A 20,709-nucleotide genomic window follows, 5' to 3' on the forward strand; every position below is an offset into this window, starting at 1 on the left:
TCTATTTTAATATCTTGTGTTTATACTAATTTTTCCTAAATAAAAACTGAGCTGAAATATTATTTATACATTCTAGATTATTAGTAGTAATCCCTTTTGATTTCAATAACAAAATAATTGGTCACATTTTACTTTTCAAACAACAACATAAACAAGGAAAAAGGTGAATTAATATACAAATGATTATTTTCATATTGTAAAATGATAAAATTTTGAATCTAATAAGAGCTAGTGGCTTAAAAAAACAAAAAACTTGGAAATATCAGTGGGCATAACGGTGGATCTTGGATGTGATGTGATGTGACTCTCTCTGTCTCCGATGACCCCACAAAAATCCAATGAGGCAAAGATCCGCACAAGACGCCAAACACACCCTTCTCTTTCAATCCAATTTTCTTACGAGGATCTTAGTCAGCACAGATATTTTCTATATCAACCCCTTCCTGCTTTCTTTTCATTTTTGGGATAAGCTTGTGGCTCAGGATCCACACCCCACCCCCACCACTATTCTTAATTAATTTCACATCATTCATCTCTATCCTTTCTTCACATAATTAATTAATTTTTTATTTTTATGAAACAAAACTTCTAGCACTTTCTTACCATGTATGTATATGCTGGATGCTGTTGCCTTTGATAACGATGTTCCATCAATGATTGCCTTCTAAAATCTGACCACTCTTTAAAATTCCCTCCCTGCGCTGCAGTTTTCATTTTTCAACAACAACAGAAGCCACTTTCTTTCTTTCTTTTTTTTTTCCTTCTCAAATACCGATCACTCTAGAAAGTGGAATTTACGAATTAGTTAGATCTCAACCGACGATGGTGGAGAAGAAGGACACGTTCTTAACGGTTCCGCCATTCGAGTGCGCGTGGCGAGAGGATCTCAAGTTCCGAGAAGCCGGTCGCGGCTGCGTGGCGTTCGAGGCTTACGCCTGCAACGACGTCACTTTGGTGTTTCGTCAGAATGTTGGAAGCCAAGGGTACTGATTCGAGAAAACTACCATATCTGAGATTTGACCGCTCACAATTGAAACGATAGAAGAAACTAATTCGATGTGGTTAGTTCGAAAAAGCTAACCGTTTTCGAAATAGTTTACATCATTCAATTGTTGGCGCTCAAATATACTGTTAGGTATCCTTGGCTTAGGGTACTAATTCGATACCTATTAAAGATTGGTTAGTTCGAAAAATCTAACCATTTTCGAGATATTTAAATTCATTTTCTTTCGTAATAGACAAGAAATTTTCCATATCGTATGGTATTGTATTTAATTTGAATTTGTGTAACATAGGTATCACTATAAAAGGGACAGTAGCCCTCACTACACCGTGATATTGGGGAGCCACCGGAACCGGCGACTTCGGATCGAGGTCAACGGGAAAAACGTTGTAGACGTGGCAGGGATTGGTTTGTGCTGTTCCTCCTCGTTCCAGAGCTACTGGATCAGCATTTACGATGGTTTGATAAGTGTTGGTAATGGAAATTACCCTCTCCAGGGTGTTGTGTTCCAGTGGAGGGACCCGAACCCGAACTGTGGGGTTCAGTACATTGGGCTGAGCAGCTGGGACAAGCATGTCAAGTATAGGAATGTAAATGTGTTGTCTTTGACGCCTCACGTGCCCCAGTGGAAGCACGTGAGTTTTGGTGTGTCTCAGGTTGAGGATGGTGAAGGGGAAGAGATCATCATGATGGATTATGAGAAATGGGGACTTAAGAATTTTCTTGAGAGTTGGGAGTTGTCTGACATGTTGTTCATAGTTGGTTCCGAGGAACGGCCTGTGCCTGCTCATAAGGCGATCTTGGCAGCTTCTGGGAACTTTTCTTTCTGCTCGCCTTCGTCGTTCGTAGTTAAGCTGCCCATGGTTTCTTATGGCGTTCTTCATGCCCTGCTTCAGTACATATACACTGGCTGGACCCAGGTTCGGTGTTATTCCATCAATTTAACTCTTAAAAGTTAGTTATTGATAGAATAATCTTCCTGGATTGATATTATCCTGTAGTACTCGAAAGATTATAATGTCATATAGTTATCCAATATCCAGCTTGTAGACAAATTAGTTCTTACTCTAGGTGAATTTAAGCGAAACTAATCTTTTGGGCACCATGAGGGTCATTAAACTGATCATTCAAGTATTAAGATAATCATGATTACTCTATCTGATGGTTTTTAAGTTTTAAATTTGCTGCGGTTGTTGTTAATGGCAGATATTGTAGCTTTTGTGATGCTCTTTTTCTTTTTATTAATGTGTTTGGAACTTAAATGGAGTTTGTTGCTGTGCCAATTTGGCTAGGTTACAGCCGCATCATAAACCTTGGCATATGCTATTATTGGTGTTACATGTGAGCACTTTAGCCATGATTGTTTAGTGTGGAAGTTAATTGTACTAATAATAATCCGTGCTTGTGGAAGGTTTTTTTTTTCACTGATAAATTTGTTGTTTAGATTCTACTGTTCTACTATAATTTGGCTCGGGCGATTTTTATTTGAGTTGGGGTGCTAAGCTTGCTTGATTCCTACTGTTAGTATTTTATATTCACAAGGTTGCTGTGTTGTGTCTGTGTCATGTAGATTCCGCAGCATCAGCTTGGATCATTGAGGGCTTTGAGCCTACAGTTTGAAGTGATGTCACTGGTGAAGCAATGTGAGGAGAATATGGAACGACTTAAGCAAGATGATAAGCTGTCTGATCCTAGCAAGATAGTGGAATTAACATACCCGTGCATTCAGCTGCATTCTTCGACTTTGGCCTCGCTTCCTATCAGCATTGAGAGACTCAGACAATTCAAGTTAACTGGCCAGTACAGCGACGTAAATATCTACATTGAGAGTTACGGCCTTGTTGCACGAGCACATAAAGTTGTACTCAGTTTATGGAGTGTCCCGTTTGCCAAGGTGAGCCAATTTCACCATATTTTTGTTTGATTGAACTTAAGCTGCCAATGGCATGACATGGGAATTAAACTCATGAAGGTGGGTTTTGGAGATTTGATGCAACAAGATTTATGCCCCTAACTAGCACTAAGATTCTATTTAAATGAATGAAGTATTAAATTGCAAGTTTGACCAAATGAAATTCAATCCAAAGTTAATTACATCCAAGAAAACCTTGAAAGGAAATTTTAGCAAAATTCAAAACTCTCCCGACATTTTAAGTTTTTACTTTTTATTATTTTATACTTTTACAATGAACAGGACCTGAAATCTCTTGAATATATTTTCTTTTACATTCTCAGATTGAAGAAACAACCAACATTTTTAGGTAATCAAGAGAATTAACATGTTTAGCATTGAGATGAGAGGTATTCAACATACGCTGTTATAATACTAGGATGCCATTGGACGGATCTTTTTTACTTGTGAGACCAACCAATTAATTCCTCAATACAATTAATTGGTAGGATGCTGTACAGAAACAGGGATTTCAACTTATATCTCTATGGGATTTAAATTTCTCCTACTGCATGCAATGTTTATTTAATGTTTGGTAGTGATATGTTTTGCATGATAGTGTTTCACATTTTGATATGTTCCCTATATAAAGTATTTCATCATTTTTCCAGATGTTCACAAATGGAATGAGTGAAAGCATGACCTCAGAGATTACTCTAAAGGATGTACCGGCAGAAGCTTTCATGGCAATGCTTGACTTCTTATACGATGGTGAATTGAATGACAAAATTATTGATTCTGGCGCATTGTTGCTCCAGCTGCTTTTGTTGGCTGACCAATTTGGAGTGACTTTTCTTCATCAAGAATGCTGCAAAATGCTTTTAGATTGCCTCTCAGAGGTAGATTGGTTAACTTGAATGACAAATAAATTGGTACTTAATAGAAGTTTGAATAATTTATCATGTGGGTGCCACTTAACTGATCGGAGAAGAGAGTTGCGGTTTTGGACTTCTGAAAACAAAAAGAAGAGATCCATTTTTTACAAGAATCGATTCTAAGAGTTATTCTTGTCTACATACATATGCAGGGATGAAGTTCTTTTGGATGAACGTCAAACAAGAGAGTTTTCCTATTATACAGAAATTTAATGGAGGAGGAAGCAGACAATTTTGGCAACTAATAATGCCGTAGCTTGTGAAGCTAACTGTTGAACTTTGTTGCAGGACTCAGTATGTCCACTTCTCCAAGTGATTTCTTCAATCCCATCATGTAGACCTATTAGAGAAACATTAGAGAGGAGAATTTCAATGAACTTTGACTATTATATCAGTTCAAGTACTGATTTTGTTTCGTTAGATGAGGCAACTTTCATCAATATCATTAAGGTGTGTCTCTCTTCAAGTTTTTCTTTCTGTTGAATTTGACAGTGTATTCACAAATGGTATTGCTGAATAAAATATAACATCTAAAAGGGCCTGCTTGTCTATTAGATTGCACATAAAGTAGATAAGCTCCTTGGGAATGAGTGGCCAAACAACAAAAGATTATGTGGATATGTTTAAAAGTTGAAGACAAGTTTTATTGGTTTCTGCATTCCCAATGTGAATAGTGCTTACTGCTTATAGTTGTTTAATCTTTGAATTCCTTGCAAACTAGTTTAGATATGATAATTTACTATTAGCAAATTCTGTCTTAGTAGGTCTTGTCTACCTCTAACAATTTATATTTGGATTTTGCAGCATCCAGATCTGACAGTAACATCTGAGGAGAAAGTTCTTAACGCAATTCTAATGTTCGGCATGAGAACAAAAGAATTGCTTGGGTGGGAAATGGTGGATGAGTTGCTGGTTAATTCAGAACCTGAGATCCTTTTTGGGGAGAGGCTGCAGTCAGTTTATGACTTATTGCCATTTGTGCGGTTTCCGCTGCTACCATATTCCTTACTTGAGAAGGTTTGTATAACATGAAGTTAGACATTAGTGCACATTGTAAAGCCGAAGAGCTTGCTTATTCTGACTGTACGTTGTAATTCTGTGCAGTTGCAGAAAAGCAACATTACCTCGCATATTCCTGTTTTGCAAGATCTTGTAAGTCATCTGTCTTACTTTAGTTTATTTTTCAAGACATCTGTGTAATGTAATTTTGTAAATATTGTCCGAGTAATTGTTCTATTCTGCTGTTCACTACAGGTTATTGAAGCTATCAATTTCATTCAATGTGGACAAGCGCGGCTGGAAAATGAAGAAAAGTAAATTCTTCAACTTAGTTTTGTTTCCTCAACTTCATTCGGGCATTAAGTCACATGTTGAGTTAAGATTTTCAAAATTTAGATTGTGGAACAGTCTATATTCTTTTTTTTTAAACTGTATCATGAATTCTGATTCAATAGTTAAAAAAGCACGCACATCTTTATAATTTTCATAACTCTTCCCTCTAGTGTCATTTCTAAATGGAACGGCTCACATTGGATTTCCTTATAGGGTTAGATTCCAACATAGACATTCCAGTTACCGGGAGCTCCAGTACATTTGTGATGGGGACAACCATGGAGTTTTGTACTTTGCAGGCACATCCTATGGTGAACACCCATGGGTCAATCCTCTCTTAGCAGAGGTGGTAGATCATCTACTTTACATTTTTCCTATTGATGTCCTTTGGTAGTTTCAAGTGCAAGCTCCAATAAGTGAACTATATATGCACCTCATTAACAAATTATATCTGTTGTCAGCGAAAGACAATTACCATCACAGCGAGCAGTCCCCGCTCGAGATACACCGATCCCAAAGTTTTGGTCTCAAGAACCTACCAGGTATGCTAAAATATTTCTAGTGTAATTGTCGATGGAATTTATAGCTTCTTAGATGGTACTCAAAACTCATTTGGCTATCACAGGGAACATGCTATGCTGGGCCTCGATTGGAAAATGGCCATATCTGTTCTTGGTGGACGGTTGATCTTGGCCAAGACCATCAGGTATATGAAGTTTTAGAAAACCATCAAGATTACATATATGACTGCATAGTAATAGACTTTTACTTTGAAGATCTTTTCTTTTTCTTTTTTCTTTCTTTTTTTTTTTTTTTTTGTATCCTCCAACCTTAATTTAAGTAAGTGCTTAGAAGTAGAACTGCAACTATATACGAGTAAATCATAACTCAATAGATGGAGGCAATGTTCTAAAATTAAAATGGAAAATGATTGGATGCAGCTCATGTGCAACTACTATACGCTTAGGCAGGACGGTTCCAAGGCCTTCCCAAGAAGTTGGAATTTTCAGGTACACAATCTTTGCTTTGTTTATGATTTCGTGTTAAAGATTTGTTAAACTTAACTGTGAACTGATAGTCATTCACTTGTTCTAAATGATAATAACAAAAATTAAATCTTTGTAAAACTGTAAGGAAGAAACACGATAAATTCACGGTTCCACCAAAAAAATGTTGCCACGTGTAGTAGGGTATATTTGGCTTTAACCCCAAAAAAGGCATGGAATTATGAGCTGTTATATACAAGGGAAGAATTACATGATTATGTTATTTCTTGGGTCAAAAGTTATTTATGTTGTGGGAAACTTTCAGGGCTCACTTGATGGGAAGAATTGGACAAACTTGAAAGTCCATGAAAATGATGGAACAGTGTGCAAGCCGGGTCAGTTTGCATCTTGGTCAATAACCGGACCCAACGCTTTACTTCCCTTTAGGTATTTTCGGGTTGTTTTGACTCGGCCGACCGTTGATGCCACCAATCCCTGGAACTTCTCTATCTGTTACCTGGAACTGTATGGTTACTTCCATTAGAAAAGAAACACTTTTGCTTTGGTACTACATCAGTCATGACCATAGCATACCATCAAATATCAGACACTCACCTTTATGAGCTTGGCTCTGTCATGTACATTACGGTTATTAAGTAACTAGTTGGTTATTAAGTAATTAGTTATTTGAATAAATAATTTATGGATGAGGCTCGTGTTTTGCTTTGGAGATAAAACGGAGATATCTATAATAACAGGCATCGAGTGTAGGATAATTGTGGGTGGTAAATTCAACTAGTGGTCTAAGTATGCTTTACTAATAAAGTGTATTTATTTTACTTTGGACCTTGTGTAATATGCTCGTGCTATGCAAAGAAATAATATAATATACAATTTTGACAATAATAATGTAAAGGGAGTAGGCTTCTATCTTTTCCTATATTTTTAGAGGCCCTTTAGTATATAGATTAAAGTGGTATAGAGAAAGAGTATTTTTATAGTTATTTTTTATTATTTTATTATTATTCAAAATATGGATTTTATTTTTATCAATCTCTCTTTCATCTTATTAAAGAAAAAATCTATAAAATTACATCTTTACCATATAATTCACCATATTTTTAATCACAAAATTCTACTGTGCTGACCCATGTTGTCAGCAGGTGGCAATTTTGGAGTGTGACATTTGGTTAATAACTCTTCTTCCCCTGTATTTATAAATCAAATGAGAATTTAACAGTCATTCCAATCCAAAAAACAATTCAATTTTATTTATATGTTAAATTATTCTAAACTAAGAAATTAATAGAAATAAATTGTTTTTTCATGCAATGTAATTCTTATCTCATAATTAACTTGGGTTGATTTAGTGGTTATATTTAAATTTTAATTTGTATACAATAACTCATTGATTAGTAATAATTTTTTAATTATTAGTCTCTTAAATTAAAAAATACTGTAAAAAAATATTAATACACATTCTAGTAATATATATATATATATATATATATATAATTTTTTAAAGATGGATTTTATAATACTAGGTTTTTATGGTAAGGTTTTTAAACAAAAAATTACTAAAATATTATATAATCTTAATCTAACCATTAATGTTGATGTAAGATCTAAGAGTTCATTCTCATACTATGAAGTACGGACACTTCGCTGAGTTGCCGTGTCCGCGTGTCAGACACATTTCGGACACGACACTCACCGACACTCGTCCGACACGCGTATCTGCTGTGTCCAACCGTGTCTTAATAAAAAATAAAAAATTTTTCTCCAGACACATATGGACACGCCTAAATACCGTCACGTGTCAGCGTGTCCAGTCTTATTCTTAACATATATTCTTAAAATAAATTTAGATATAATATATTATTATTTATTAAAATAAAAAAATATTTTAAATACTTGATATAATTAAAATAAAATATTAAAAATAAGGGGGTAAGTACGATTTTGGTCCCTTAAATTTAGTGCCAGAATCGAATTCGTCCCTCTTGTTATTTTGCCATTAAAATCGTCCTTAATGTTTTTTTCGTATTAAAATCGTCCTTTTTATTTTTTTTGGACAAAAATACCCTCACCACTACCAACATAATTATTTCCTCCACCACCACCACCACCACCAACACCAACACCACCGCCACAACCTCCACCAACACCACCGCAGCACCACCATCAACGCTGCCGTCGTCCTCCCCCCCCTTTCCCCTCCCCCTCCCCGTCTTCCCTTCCCAGCACCCCCACCCGGCGTCACCCCCCTCCCCGTCTTCCCTTCCCAGCACCCCCACCCGGCGTCACCCCCCCTCTCCCCGTCTTCCCTTCCCAGCACCCCCACCCCCACCCGGCGTCACCCCCCCTCTCCCCGTCTTCCCTTCCCAGCACCTCCACCCCCACCCCGCGTCACCTCCCCCTCCCCGTCTCCCCCTCACCCAAATCAACAAATCAGAAACAGAAAACAACAATAATATTCCACAAATCAGCAACAAATCAGCAACAACAATAATAATAATAAGAAGAAGAAGAAGAAGAAGGGAAGAAGAAGAAGAAGAAGAAGAAGCAGAAGACGAAGCAAGAAGCAGAGGCGACGAGCAGCAGCGATGAGGCGGCGACCAGCAGCGGCGACTGAAGCACGAACGGCGGCGACAGGGTCTGACGGCAGCAACGTGAGCAGCTCCCTCCCCGGCGCCATCCCCCTCCCCCGCTCCCTTCCCCTCCCCTCCCCGGCGCCATCTCCCTCCCCCCTCACCCACCCACGCGTTTTCTTCCCCCCCCTCCTCCCCAAACGCGTTTTGTTTTTTTTTTTTTTAATTTTATAATTTTTATTATTAAAATAGGAATAGGGGTAGTTTAGGTATTAAATTAAAAATTTTAATAAAAAGGACGATTTTAATACGAAAAAAAATATTAAGGACGATTTTAATGACAAAATAACAAGAGGGACGAATTCTATTCTGGCACTAAACTTAAGGGACCAAAATCGTACTTACCTCTAAAAATAATTAAAATTTTTAATTTATATTTTAATATCAATAGAATATCAAAATATCATTACGATTTATCTAAAAACTACTTTATATTTTATATGTATACGTGTCCCCGTGTCAGGTAAGATTTTAAAATTCGCGTGTCAGCGTGTCCCGTGTCGTGTCGTGTTCCGTGTCCGTGTCAGTGTCCGTGCATCATAGTTCTCATATAAGCTCATAAGAGGAGAAGTAAAAAAATGGAAAAAGATTTTGCCAGTCTTTTATGCTTATTTACTTTTTTGTAAAAAATACTATTATTTGTTTGAAAATATTCGAAACTACATATTAGGAGTTTGTTTGAAAAGTATGAGTATGAAAAAAAGATTTTATTTTTTTTAAAAAAAGAATTTATTTTTTTTTGAAATTTAATTCTATGGTTTGAAATGATTTTAATATACTAATAGAATAGAATTCAATTTTTTAATTTGGAACAATTTTTACATGAGTTAAATTAGTTTGGAATAACTTTTATATGAGTTAAATTTTCTTCTTTTATAATTTTGCCATTGACAAAATTATTTTATTAAATATCTATTTATTTAAATAGGGATATTTTTGACATTTGATATGTTAAGTTAAATTGGTATGAGAATTGATTTTAAAATTACACTCTTTTTGGTAAATTCTCAAAGAAATTTAAGTGTGTGTTTAGTTTAGTTTTTGTAAAGAGGAGTTGAGTTCAATTTAATTATATTAGAATTGATTTTGATTAAAATTAAGTTTGTTTCAACGTGATTTATGTTTGGATATTTTGATTCAAAAGCAATTATATTTGATAAAATATTGTTTAAATAATAATGACTAAAATCATTTTTAACGTGAAATTACCAAAAAAATAAAGATTAGATTAAACTTTTAATATTATTATTTTAAATTGGCATATCAAAACTTGTAAATTGACACGTGACAACTTTTAGAATAAGTCAAAATATATCAACTAATTTTATTTTAGTTCAAATATATATTTCTTTTAAAATTTATCATAATATTTTATCTTTTAAATATATTAAATGGTTTCTTATATACAAAAAAAATTAATTCATTATAGCTTGACAAAATTCAAGAATCTATAATTTTAGCTTTTTTTTTTTTTTTTTTGAATTTGATGTCTTTCATCTAAAGATGTTTATTAATGACTTAATATTTTAATTTTTTTTAATAAATATTTTTCACCAATAATATTAATGATAGACAAAATTTATTATTTATTTTTTTTATGAATTCCTTATTACTTGTCTATTGTCAATTTCTAAGTTAACAACAATGATAGAGATTAGTTTTTTTCCTAAGGCTTATTATTAATTAATTAATTAAAAAATATTTTAATAAATTGATTTCTTTAATTAACTAATATCAGATAAAATTAAAGTCCCACCACCCTGCTATAAGCCTGAAAGTCCTATTGCTCGATCACTCACTGTTACCGATGATTCTCCATCTGAAAGAAGAGCTACGCCGCCGCTGCCGGGAAGAGGAAGCGAGTGAGGCTGATGGAGAAGGCAATGGTTGCCGGGAAGAGGAAGCTATTGAGACTGATGGAGAACAGACAGAGGCATAGCCTACAATTGCTCCACGCAGATGATCGGGTCAATTTTGTATAGTGGTAGGGTTTTTAGAAATTAGGGATTTTAGAAATTAGAGTTCTTGATTATACAAAAATCCCTAATTTCTAAAAACCCTAATCTGGGATTAGCTTCTTCTTTGTATAAAGGTAGGGTTTTTTCTACGGCTCATCGGTCAATTTTGTATAAAGGTACGGTTTTTAGAAATTAGGGTTTTTAGAACCTTAATCTGGGATTAGCTCTATTTTTTCTTTTTCCTTTTTTCTTTTTCTTAGATTCAATGATTCCTTGTAATTTTTTTTTTGTTGTTTTTCAAAAAAAAAAAATGAAATAAATAAAAATTGAATTTGTTCATCCTTTTCTCTCCCTCTTCTCTCCATTATTTTCCGTATTATATTATTTTTTTATTTCCGTATTATTTTTCTGCTCGCGTGAGGATGTAAATTACAGACCATTCCGGTATGCGTGTATAATCTATGTGTGATGGTAATACGGGTCAATAGATTCTATTTTCCTTCAAAACTTTGAAATCCTGAAAGTTTCTCTATAAGTTGAATTCTACTATGTCAATTTTTTTTTTTTTTTTTTCATGTCAGACCCCCAGATCTCAAATATTTAAAGCACCCTTTAGTTTAATGTCAATCAGAATAGCAGATATGATATGAATATTGGTGTTACTGTCTCAATACATTTTTCCTTTCAAAACTCTTTCATAACACATTATTTGTCTTTTATGGGAAATTTTGAGGAATCTGTATTTATTGACAACTTCATTAGAATAATACCTCTCAACATATTGAAGGACTCTTTTGTCTTCAGATGCAAGACCTTGGTTTGGACCCAAGCAGGCATGCATATGATTGCCTTGTTAGAGCAGTTGTTTCTCAAAGACATTTTAAGGATGGCATGGAAATAGTAAGTTCTGTTACAATCATTGTGTTCAAAGTCACTTATTTTTGGTAACTTTTATATTATTTTAGTTTTTTTTTCCTTATTCTATTATTCTTTGAGCGGGCTGCTACCAGAGGGAATTCATGGAAATTTCATCCACTTACTTTTGGGCTTAATTGATCATTAATTGCTTCATGGTATTGGAACTTGAAATTGATATCTAATGTGACACAATTGACCTCATGCCTGCTTAAGTGGTTATATACTTGTTTTGGTAAAATACAATTTTATTTTGACCTTATTATCACTTAATCTAATTTGCAGTTAAAGAAAATGAAACAGAATAATTTGAAGCCACTTGATTCAACTTTGGCAGCACTTTCAGTCAGTTGCAGCCGTGCACTAGAGCTTGATTTAGCTGAGGCTTTCTTGAATCAGATTGCAGGATATCCACATCTGTATCCTTATGGTGCTTTGCTTGCAGCATGTGATGAAATGGTGAGATGAAATACGAGACCAAAAACACCTGTGCTTGTCATTTTACTAGTCTCCAATATACTTTGGATATTTTTCTAGCATGGTTAATGGAATAGGTTCCTGCAAACAATAACTGCATTTTTGTTACTGTTACGTGACTGTTTGTTTGGCTTGAGTTTGTTGCAAGGGTATATAAATTACTTATTTCATCAATGGGCTGAATGTAGAATATCACAAGGATGAGCAACAGAGTATAGATTTATCTCCAGAAGATTCCTGTTTTCCTGCAAGTTACCATTTTCCTGTCGCTTTGCACTGCGCTCAATTCATAATCGGATACTATGTGGTTCACCTTCGGACACCATGTTATTCTTCTAATCTTTTCCAAAACAACTCGCAAATTAAACCACATTATGAATGCTCTGAGATTTTCTTTTGAAAAAAATGTGGATGTTTTTACATTGAGTTAGGAAGTTAATCTTGTTCTACTTCCACGAGATAATTGTAATCTTGTTAGCACTATTGTCTTACCTGTTAAGTTAGTATCTTACCTTTGGACCTATTGTCTTTCCTGTTTTGAGAGCTGAAGTTGTTGAGATCATTTCATTCTTATATCTGCCCATAATATACATTTGCAGATTCTGTCAAGAGATATTTATTGGTGAGCAGGGGCATTCAAATTTGCTGGGGCTACATGCATCAAACCAAGTCTATTTTGGTTGATGTTTCAGCTTCTGCCTAAGGCTTATGATAAGAAACTTGCTCATTTCCTGGTCCTGGGTTGATGTTTTTTTTTTTCATCTCTGGATGCACATCAATACCTGACTTCTAAGAATAATCAAGCGTCTGTTTGTAATTCTTTAGACAATCAAAATCACGGAGATGACGGAGGTCTACCATATCTGACGAGCGTTCAACTAAGCTAGAATCTTTGCCTCCAGCAACAATCTTTTGTTTTCGAATCTGATGAGTTTTCAACCAGGCTAAGATCTTTTTCTTCACCAAATTGTTATGACATTGGCAAACATGAGTATATGTATTTGAAATGCTAGTTGAACTTTTTAATATTTATTTTAATTAGAACTTTATTAGCTATTAAGATTTTATCTCTTTTCTGAATTTTATTGTGTACAAATTTATTTAATAATTAAAATGATTACACGTTTCTTTTGTATTTTCACTGCAAAAATAACCCTTATTTTTAGCCAAAAAGAGAACCTTTTAAGGGTTGCATATTTACTTATTTAGAAGAATAGGCAATGCTTTTAAGGGTTGCATATCAAACTGACATGCAACACTTTACTAGGTTGCAACTTCAAATAAATAGGCAATATTTTAACGTGTTATATATTCTAAACAATAGGCGACATTTTAACGTGTTGCATATTCAGAGGAAGAGACAACACTTTTTGCTAGTAGTTGAAGCATCACAGCTAAAAGAGCAGGGGTAAAGTGTTGTCTAAAATAGTTCAGAAGCATAGTCTATTTTAAAAAATAAGCAATCCTTCTAAAGAATTCTTTTTAGAAGCGTTGCTTTTGAAGCAAAAAATATTGCTTCGATCTAAGGCAACGACTGCATCGGCAAGGTCCCCTAAAAGTGTTGCCTCAAGTCTCAAAACGTTGCTATAGATCAAAGACAACTTTTTATAGGTAACACTTTTTAAATATTATCTCAATCATATTGTAGTGTATTGGCTATTATCTTTCAATATTTAAATTCTTGACATATATGCTAACAATGATTCGATCAAAATGACAGTATGCCTAAACTATTATACAAATGTAATTATAAAAAATAAGTCATTACTCTAGGATGCCATTGGACAGATCTTTTTTACTTGTGAGACCAACCAATTAATTCCTCAATACAATTATAAATTGTTTCAACATGCAATGTATTGTGCCTGAGTCATTCAATGCAAGGTAGGATGCTATACAGAAACAGGGATTTCGACTTATGTCTGTATGAGATTTAAATTTCTCCTACTGCATGCAATGTTTATTTAATGTTTGGTAGTGATAGTGTTTCACATTTTGGTATGTTCCCAATATAAAGTATTTCATCATTTTTCCAGATTTTTCACAAATGGAATGAGTTAAAGCATGACCTCAGAGCTTACTCTAAAGGATGTACCGGCAGAAGCTTTCATGGCAATGCTTGACTTCTGAAAACAAAAAGAAGAGATCCATTTTTTACAAGAATCGATTCTAAGAGTTATTCTTGTCTACATACATATGCAGGGATGAAGTTCTTTTGGATGAACGTCAAACAAGAGAGTTTAATGCTGCAACATCACCAAGGTGAGGAGGAGGAAAGAAAAAAATGCAGCAACAAACGAATAACGATAAAAAAAAAAAACGTCAAAGAAAAAAGAATGCTAAAAAGAAAGAGGAGAAGAAGGAAGAGAAACGCAAAAAAAAAATGATGATGACGACATCGTAAAGCGTGTATAATCACATTCTTTTAATAAGAGTGATTTTTGTTCGTGTTTAGTCTACTTGATTGAACTTGGATTACAATAATATTGTAGTAGATATGTAAATATTAGGTACCGTGAATAAGTTTGTTTTGCAATAATATATGGAGTCTAAAATGATCGAATCATCTAAAAAACCGGTTAATCAATAGCGGTTTTGTTATTAAGTGAGGTGACAAAATTATAATATTTTTATATTTTAAAGAAAAAAATTGTATTTTATGCTAAAGCTTAAAGGATAAGTAATAAGTACATTATTGTTATCTCTGTTGAAGGAGAATTATATTTTATTCTAATATATATACCATTTAGTTACATAGTTTAAATTATTAAACCTTTGAATCAACCATGATGATACTTAATCAATATATAAAGTGGAAATTATTTTAATCTCTCCAATTAATAATTTTAGCTTTGAATATGGAAACAAAAATTTCCTTTTATAGGACTTCAGTTAAATAAGACTTGGTTAATTGGATTCTTAATAAAATTATGCTACCTGCATATTAAAAATGGAAAAATATAGGGTTCATAAAAATACATAAAAAGAATTAAGAACACAGAAACAGAAGAAGTGAAGTCTACGAGGCTGTGCCGCGACTTTAGTCTTGGCGTCGAATTTTGTCACTCGCAATCGCCGGCGTCTCCGATGTCCGGTAACTTCCTGCCGCCGGTGCAGCTCACCGCAAGCGGCCGGCCGGTTCTCCAACGGAACGAAATCGAATGCTTCTATCTCTCTTCTGTGGACCTTATCTCCGAAGACGAACCCACCACCATCCCCTTCCCTAATCTCAAATCGGGCCTCCTTATCCTCACGAGCCACCGCCTCCTCTGGATTTCCGATTCTTCCTCCTCCGAAATTACCGGCGCCTTTGCCGTCCCCCTCGCCGCAATTTCCCACATTTTCTCCCACAAGAAGTCCATCAAGTCCATGTTTGCTTCGCCGAGGATCCGCTTCCAGCTGTCGCTGACGCCGGACGGTAGGGTTTCGGGCCACGGTTTGAGATCGGTGGTAGCAACGATTGTTTTGAGGGGCAAGGGGGACTGTGATGCCTTCCTCACCAAGTTTTGGGAGAATTGGCGCGCCAGGGCCTGGGAGGATGACGGGCCTGCTCCGGGCTCCAGTTCGGGCTCGGGTTTCAGTTCGAATTCAGGTTCGGCTCCGGCTTCGAGTGGTATTTATTCGAGCGATGGGACTGTGAGGATGGTGGGAGTGGCAGGGATACTGAGGAAGGAGCAGGAGATGTGGGAGAGTACTGATAAGAGCTTGCAGGATGCATTTCAAGATTTGAATGCTCTCATGGTAATGTGGTTCATGTTTACTCAGATATTTATTGGATTCTGTTGTGGTAGCTATTTAGGATATGGTGTTTCTTTCATATTGTTGATAAATTCAATTTTAGCTTATAGGATCAAGAGTGGAAGGATGACAAATTGGATGAATTGAATTCTGTTTTATCAAACTATATAGATGTTATGTAAGCCTTTGGGTAGTTGTGATCATGGGTTAGTTGGATTTTGATCAGGATTCAGAAATGTGTTGCTTTCTTGAATCCTTGTGTTTATCATGATTAGATTTATTTTGATGCAATGTCAGTTGAAAGGGTTTTATCTTACCGTTTAACGAAATGCTTCTGCTTGCAAGTCTTTCAAGGTAGTAGTTGTTGATGTGGTGATACAGGTATAGATGTCTTTGTGATGTGTTTTTACACTAACAACGACTAAGCCTTATCCCATGATAAAATGAAGCCATATGTTCTGTTACAAATTGTAGCCAGGTTTGAACCATTTATATTTAAATCTCCTCTTTTAATATGGTCTCTTCTACCTCTAGTTATAGAACTACCCTCCACCTGAACATATATTCATTCCACCAAAGTGCTATCATATTTGCTTGGCATAGGTAACAGGAAATATTGGATAATGTTTTTATTTTGTGGGGAAGGTATTCTAAACAATGTTTTTCCTATAACCTTTGCTGACCCTGCTGATTCCCTGCTGTTGGAAATGTGTTTCTTTGTTATTTGGATCTATTTAACAAAAAGAAAACATAACTGATTTGATTGCAGAGCAAGGCCAAAGAGATGGTAATGCTAGCAGAAAAAATGAGGCAAAAACTTTTGTCTGGCTCAACTTCTCAAACCAATGCATCTAATGATGAGGAGATGGGTACGAAGGAAGAGATGCAAGATTGGTTGTTGAGTGTTGGTATAATATCCCCCGTTACCAAAGAGTCTGCGGGTGCTATGTATCATCAACAGTTATCCCGTCAGGTTCGCTTATCGTTTCTTCTCATTTGCAAAATTATTTCCCAATCATCAAGATGCATTGAAAATTCTAAGACAGACTTTAAGATGGATCATTATGTTAACATTTAAAAGGTTGATTTGGTGTTGGGGGGAAAAATCAGCATTGTTAATAAGATTCCCAGTTATTATTTATGCTCCTACAAGTCACAGTTCAACATATTTATCATGGAGACTAGTTTTACTTTCCTTTTTCTTTTAAAGGAAAAAGACAAAATTATAGGATTGGAGTTTTTGGGATTTATGTTGTTTAGTAATATTTGAAAAATTCTTTATTTTCTGAATATAATGGTGGCATTTAAGTTTTGCTCGTATAGCAGGACTATTGAAATGATATCAAGGGTAATATTAGGAAGTAAAAATACTAGACAGCTAGGCATAACATGAGTGAAGGCAGCTAAAGGTTGGAATAACATCTATCAATCAGTCGACATAATACATTAATATCCTCTTGATGCATACAAAATAGAGTAATTTACACTAATTTCTTGTGATTAGGCAATATTACTCTCAACACCCTTTTGTTTGTAATATTATACACTAACTCCCCGTGAGATTTAGGATATACGACACTCGGCATTCTTGTATTTTGTAAAATGTGATACTAACATCTCTTATAAACATGACATTGACCTCTCCCGCAAGGTTTAGTGTGCTCAAATCAAAGGATATCATGTGTATTATCATCTATCCTCATTGGATGCCATTTACCCATGTTGCAGTTTGACATAATGTTGCTGTATGACTCGAGCCTGGAAAACTATTGGGGTGGGTGGGTGGGTGAGTTGGGATAACTGAGTCGTTAGTTTTGATACTTTGCTAGTAAATTTTCCTTTAGGCTGTACTTTCATATCATTCGATATGAATTTCATTTTGGTTTAAAAGTAGTGGGAAAAACAATGGTCTCTGCATCCTGTTAATTCGGCGGATCTAATTAATTTTACTCACTCACTTGACTAGCTGTCTTTTGTTAAATTTGTATTTGATAAAACTATTCCAATTCAGAACTTGTAGAAAACTCCAACTTGTAGAAAAAAACATGATTTCTTCTAGCTGTACTTTTTGTTGTTGTATTCTAATCTGCTCGTGCTAATACTTAGTTGGCAGATTTTGTCAAAGTTCCACTTGAGAGAGCTGGAGGAATAGTCAATCTTATTGATATTTATTGTCTCTTCAATCGCGCTCGTGGCACAGGTTCTAATAATCTTTCCCTTCTGTGCTTCCTTGAATTGGTTATGCCTCTAGTTTTACATTTTTGAACTAATTCCTCGCTTGTTTTGGTTGTCTAATAAACAGAGTTAATCTCACCTGATGATTTGTTACAAGCATGTTCCCTGTGGGAGAAGTTTGATGTGTACGTAGTATGACATTGTCTTTGATATTAATAACTTCAGTTACAATGCATGATAAAGTGAAGTCATAGTGTAGGCATGGGTAGTAGCTGACTTGAATCAAACTCCTTGTATTCTACCTTGTTTGATTCTATAATTTAGTCCTCTTTTTTGTCATCTGTACTTCCATTCATTGATAATCTTATTTAATTATTTCAGCCCCGTGGTTCTACGTAAGTTTGACAGTGGAGTCATGGTAATACAGAATAAGTCCCACAGTGATGAGGAGGTTAGTTCATTTATCTTTTTGGTTTCCGGTCAGTTTTATATCTCTTTTAGGTTTGATGTTGTTATTACCTTTTGAAAACTAATTCTTCTCCCATCTAGTGGAGGGCATAATCTAGAAACATAAGGAAGTAAGATGGTTAAAAAAAAGGAAATGGAAAGTTATGTTTTTCAGAATCGAAGTTCCCATGAAATATTCTGGAGATGGATTTTCTTCTTCTGCTCCACCTTTATCCTTGCCTTCACCCTTTCCAGAGATTATTTTAGCTTCAGGCCATACAAAACGGGGAAAATTTAAAGGCCTATGCGTTGCTTATTCTCTTCTTCCTTGCATTGTGAAGTAGAACTTGTTCTCATTTCATCTTCCTGCATTTTGGTTTGCCTTACTATGTTTTCTCCCCTTTTTTGTGGTCTTTTCTACTATTGGATGCTTCCATGTAACTCTCGAAGTTTGTGGCCTTAAGAGCTTTTGTTTTGCTTGCAGTCTTGGACTATGGTAGCTGAAAATAGGCAGGGTTGGCTATATAAATCAAAAGCACCATATTTTTTTATTTTTAATTGGTAATCATAAGCCATGTTCATGTTCAAACCATAGCAGCCATCACTGTTCCTTTTGCATAGATATTTTTTTGTATTTCATCATGTGGTGGATAAAGTCATGTCCTTTTGTTGGCATCTTTGCATTAGTGATTTTACCCAAATGTTTCCCTAATTCTGCGTTGGTAAACTCAACATCATTAACTCCAAATGTCTGCTGGCTTTATATATATTGGATAAGGTTTCTTTAATTTTTGTTTGTCTCTCTGTTGTAAACAGATAAGGCCCCTTTCTAATGTTGTCAATCTTCATTCACGTTTTTGTCATTTTGACGTCAACCTCATCTTATATTAAAAAGGTGGTTAAGTTTGACTTAAGCAAGTATGATTTGGTGCAGGTTTTCACTAAAATCAAGGTGCTTGTTATGAAGCCCGATACTCTTCGGGCTGGAATAAGTGCTAGTGATGCTGCAAGGACACTTGGAGTTGCCCCAGCAATGGCGAAGGAGCATCTTCTGTCTGCTGAGAGCAAGGGTATGGTAGTGCTTACTACTTCAATAGTTTAAGCAAGATAACCGTGTTCTAACTTGTGATCTTGGTTGAATCTTTTCAGGTTTGCTATGCAGAGATATAAGTGCGGATGGATTTCGTTTCTATATTAACCTGTTCACCGAGATTGATCGAGATGATTTGCATTTGTAAGGAAACCATCATGCTTGATATGTTACTATTCTTTTCCTGGGTTCTCATTGGACTTCAGTTTGATGCATTGCATACTATTTTGTTGTTTGATTCAATTAAGCATAAGTGGTTTTGTGATATGCTATTTATGCAGAGTTAAAGATCATGGAATATATGCCACATGGGTAAGGGCAAACCATGCACCTCAATAGAATTGCAAGCTTTGATATGTTCAATTTAAGGTATATGGATAATTCATAATAATAGAACCTAAACTGTTGTAATGCCATTTTGGTTTTCATCACTGTCTTCTTCTAAGCTGACATTTTTTGGTTTCGGATGATCAAATTTACAGGTTGAAAAGTTTCTTGAGACAAGGTTGATATCAATAGAACACTAACATCGGCACAGGACACGACAAAGCGCATTTGTTACTTATTAACGATCCAATTGAGGAAGGCATAGCTGAAGCAGCAGTTTTTGACAATCCCTGCAAATTGTACCATAGTGTAGAATTTTCATAGTAGTAGAGTGGTCTTGCAATTCGGAAACATTGTTTTTTACATGCTGTCAATCTATAAAATAAGAGATAAGAGATATTTCTGTTCCGGGAAAAAGGATAAAGGATGTAAATAAATAAATGATTACACAATATGGATTCTACTAGGTTAGATAAAACTTGGAATGAAAGGTTCGTTAAAACTTGACAATCTTTGTTTATGATCTTATCGAAAATGCATGGCATCAACGTGATTACTTTTTCATTTTTAATTTTATTTTTGGAGTGATCCAGATTACTAGGTAAAGGCTGCTACTGATAATTTTCTTATTCTTTGAATATTTAACTTTTAAATATTTATTACTAGAGAAAAACTGGAAATAACAAAGGAATTATGATAAACTCATTATAAAGGTTTTCTTTTTCCACAAGTCATAAAAGATAAACACAAACAATGGATTTTGTAAATTTTCTCATCTTTCTTA

At 35.0% G+C, this 20,709-nt stretch overlaps 3 protein-coding genes across 4 annotated transcripts; all 3 read left to right on the plus strand.

Annotated features, from left to right (window-relative positions):
• Window positions 1–461: 461 nt before the first annotated feature.
• On the plus strand, window positions 462–7,050 carry LOC107605659 (BTB/POZ domain-containing protein). The gene is made up of 13 exons (XM_016307613.3): window positions 462–983; window positions 1,296–1,923; window positions 2,574–2,897; window positions 3,566–3,793; window positions 4,118–4,279; window positions 4,634–4,846; window positions 4,934–4,981; window positions 5,084–5,142; window positions 5,375–5,507; window positions 5,623–5,703; window positions 5,787–5,867; window positions 6,103–6,171; window positions 6,473–7,050. Exons 1-13 carry the CDS (start codon window positions 823–825, stop codon window positions 6,689–6,691), a joined length of 2,406 nt encoding a protein of 801 aa, XP_016163099.1. The 5' UTR covers window positions 462–822; the 3' UTR covers window positions 6,692–7,050.
• A 3,397-nt stretch (window positions 7,051–10,447) lies between these two features.
• LOC107605660 (pentatricopeptide repeat-containing protein At1g76280) lies at window positions 10,448–13,321 on the plus strand. 2 transcript variants are annotated; one of them, XM_021105346.2, is made up of 4 exons: window positions 10,448–10,890; window positions 11,561–11,656; window positions 11,957–12,130; window positions 12,337–13,321. In XM_021105346.2, the coding sequence occupies exons 2-4, from the start codon at window positions 11,561–11,563 to the stop codon at window positions 12,364–12,366; spliced, it is 300 nt and encodes a 99-aa protein (XP_020961005.1). In that variant the 5' UTR covers window positions 10,448–10,890; the 3' UTR covers window positions 12,367–13,321. The 2 variants fall into 2 exon arrangements, with proteins under 2 accessions (XP_020961005.1, XP_088345636.1); XM_088489510.1 differs by having other exon boundaries at window positions 10,451–10,890; window positions 12,748–13,321.
• Window positions 13,322–14,975: 1,654 nt separating this feature from the next.
• On the plus strand, window positions 14,976–20,435 carry LOC107605662 (EAP30/Vps36 family protein). The gene is made up of 9 exons (XM_016307616.3): window positions 14,976–15,889; window positions 16,656–16,859; window positions 17,993–18,086; window positions 18,189–18,246; window positions 18,443–18,512; window positions 19,443–19,578; window positions 19,658–19,742; window positions 19,880–19,967; window positions 20,081–20,435. Exons 1-8 carry the CDS (start codon window positions 15,236–15,238, stop codon window positions 19,935–19,937), a joined length of 1,359 nt encoding a protein of 452 aa, XP_016163102.1. The 5' UTR covers window positions 14,976–15,235; the 3' UTR covers window positions 19,938–19,967; window positions 20,081–20,435.
• Window positions 20,436–20,709: the final 274 nt, after the last annotated feature.

The sequence above is a fragment of the Arachis ipaensis genome, chromosome B6 (assembly GCF_059453495.1).
Source record: "Arachis ipaensis isolate K30076 ecotype BB chromosome B6, ASM5945349v1, whole genome shotgun sequence".
Classification (NCBI taxonomy): domain Eukaryota; kingdom Viridiplantae; phylum Streptophyta; class Magnoliopsida; order Fabales; family Fabaceae; genus Arachis; species Arachis ipaensis.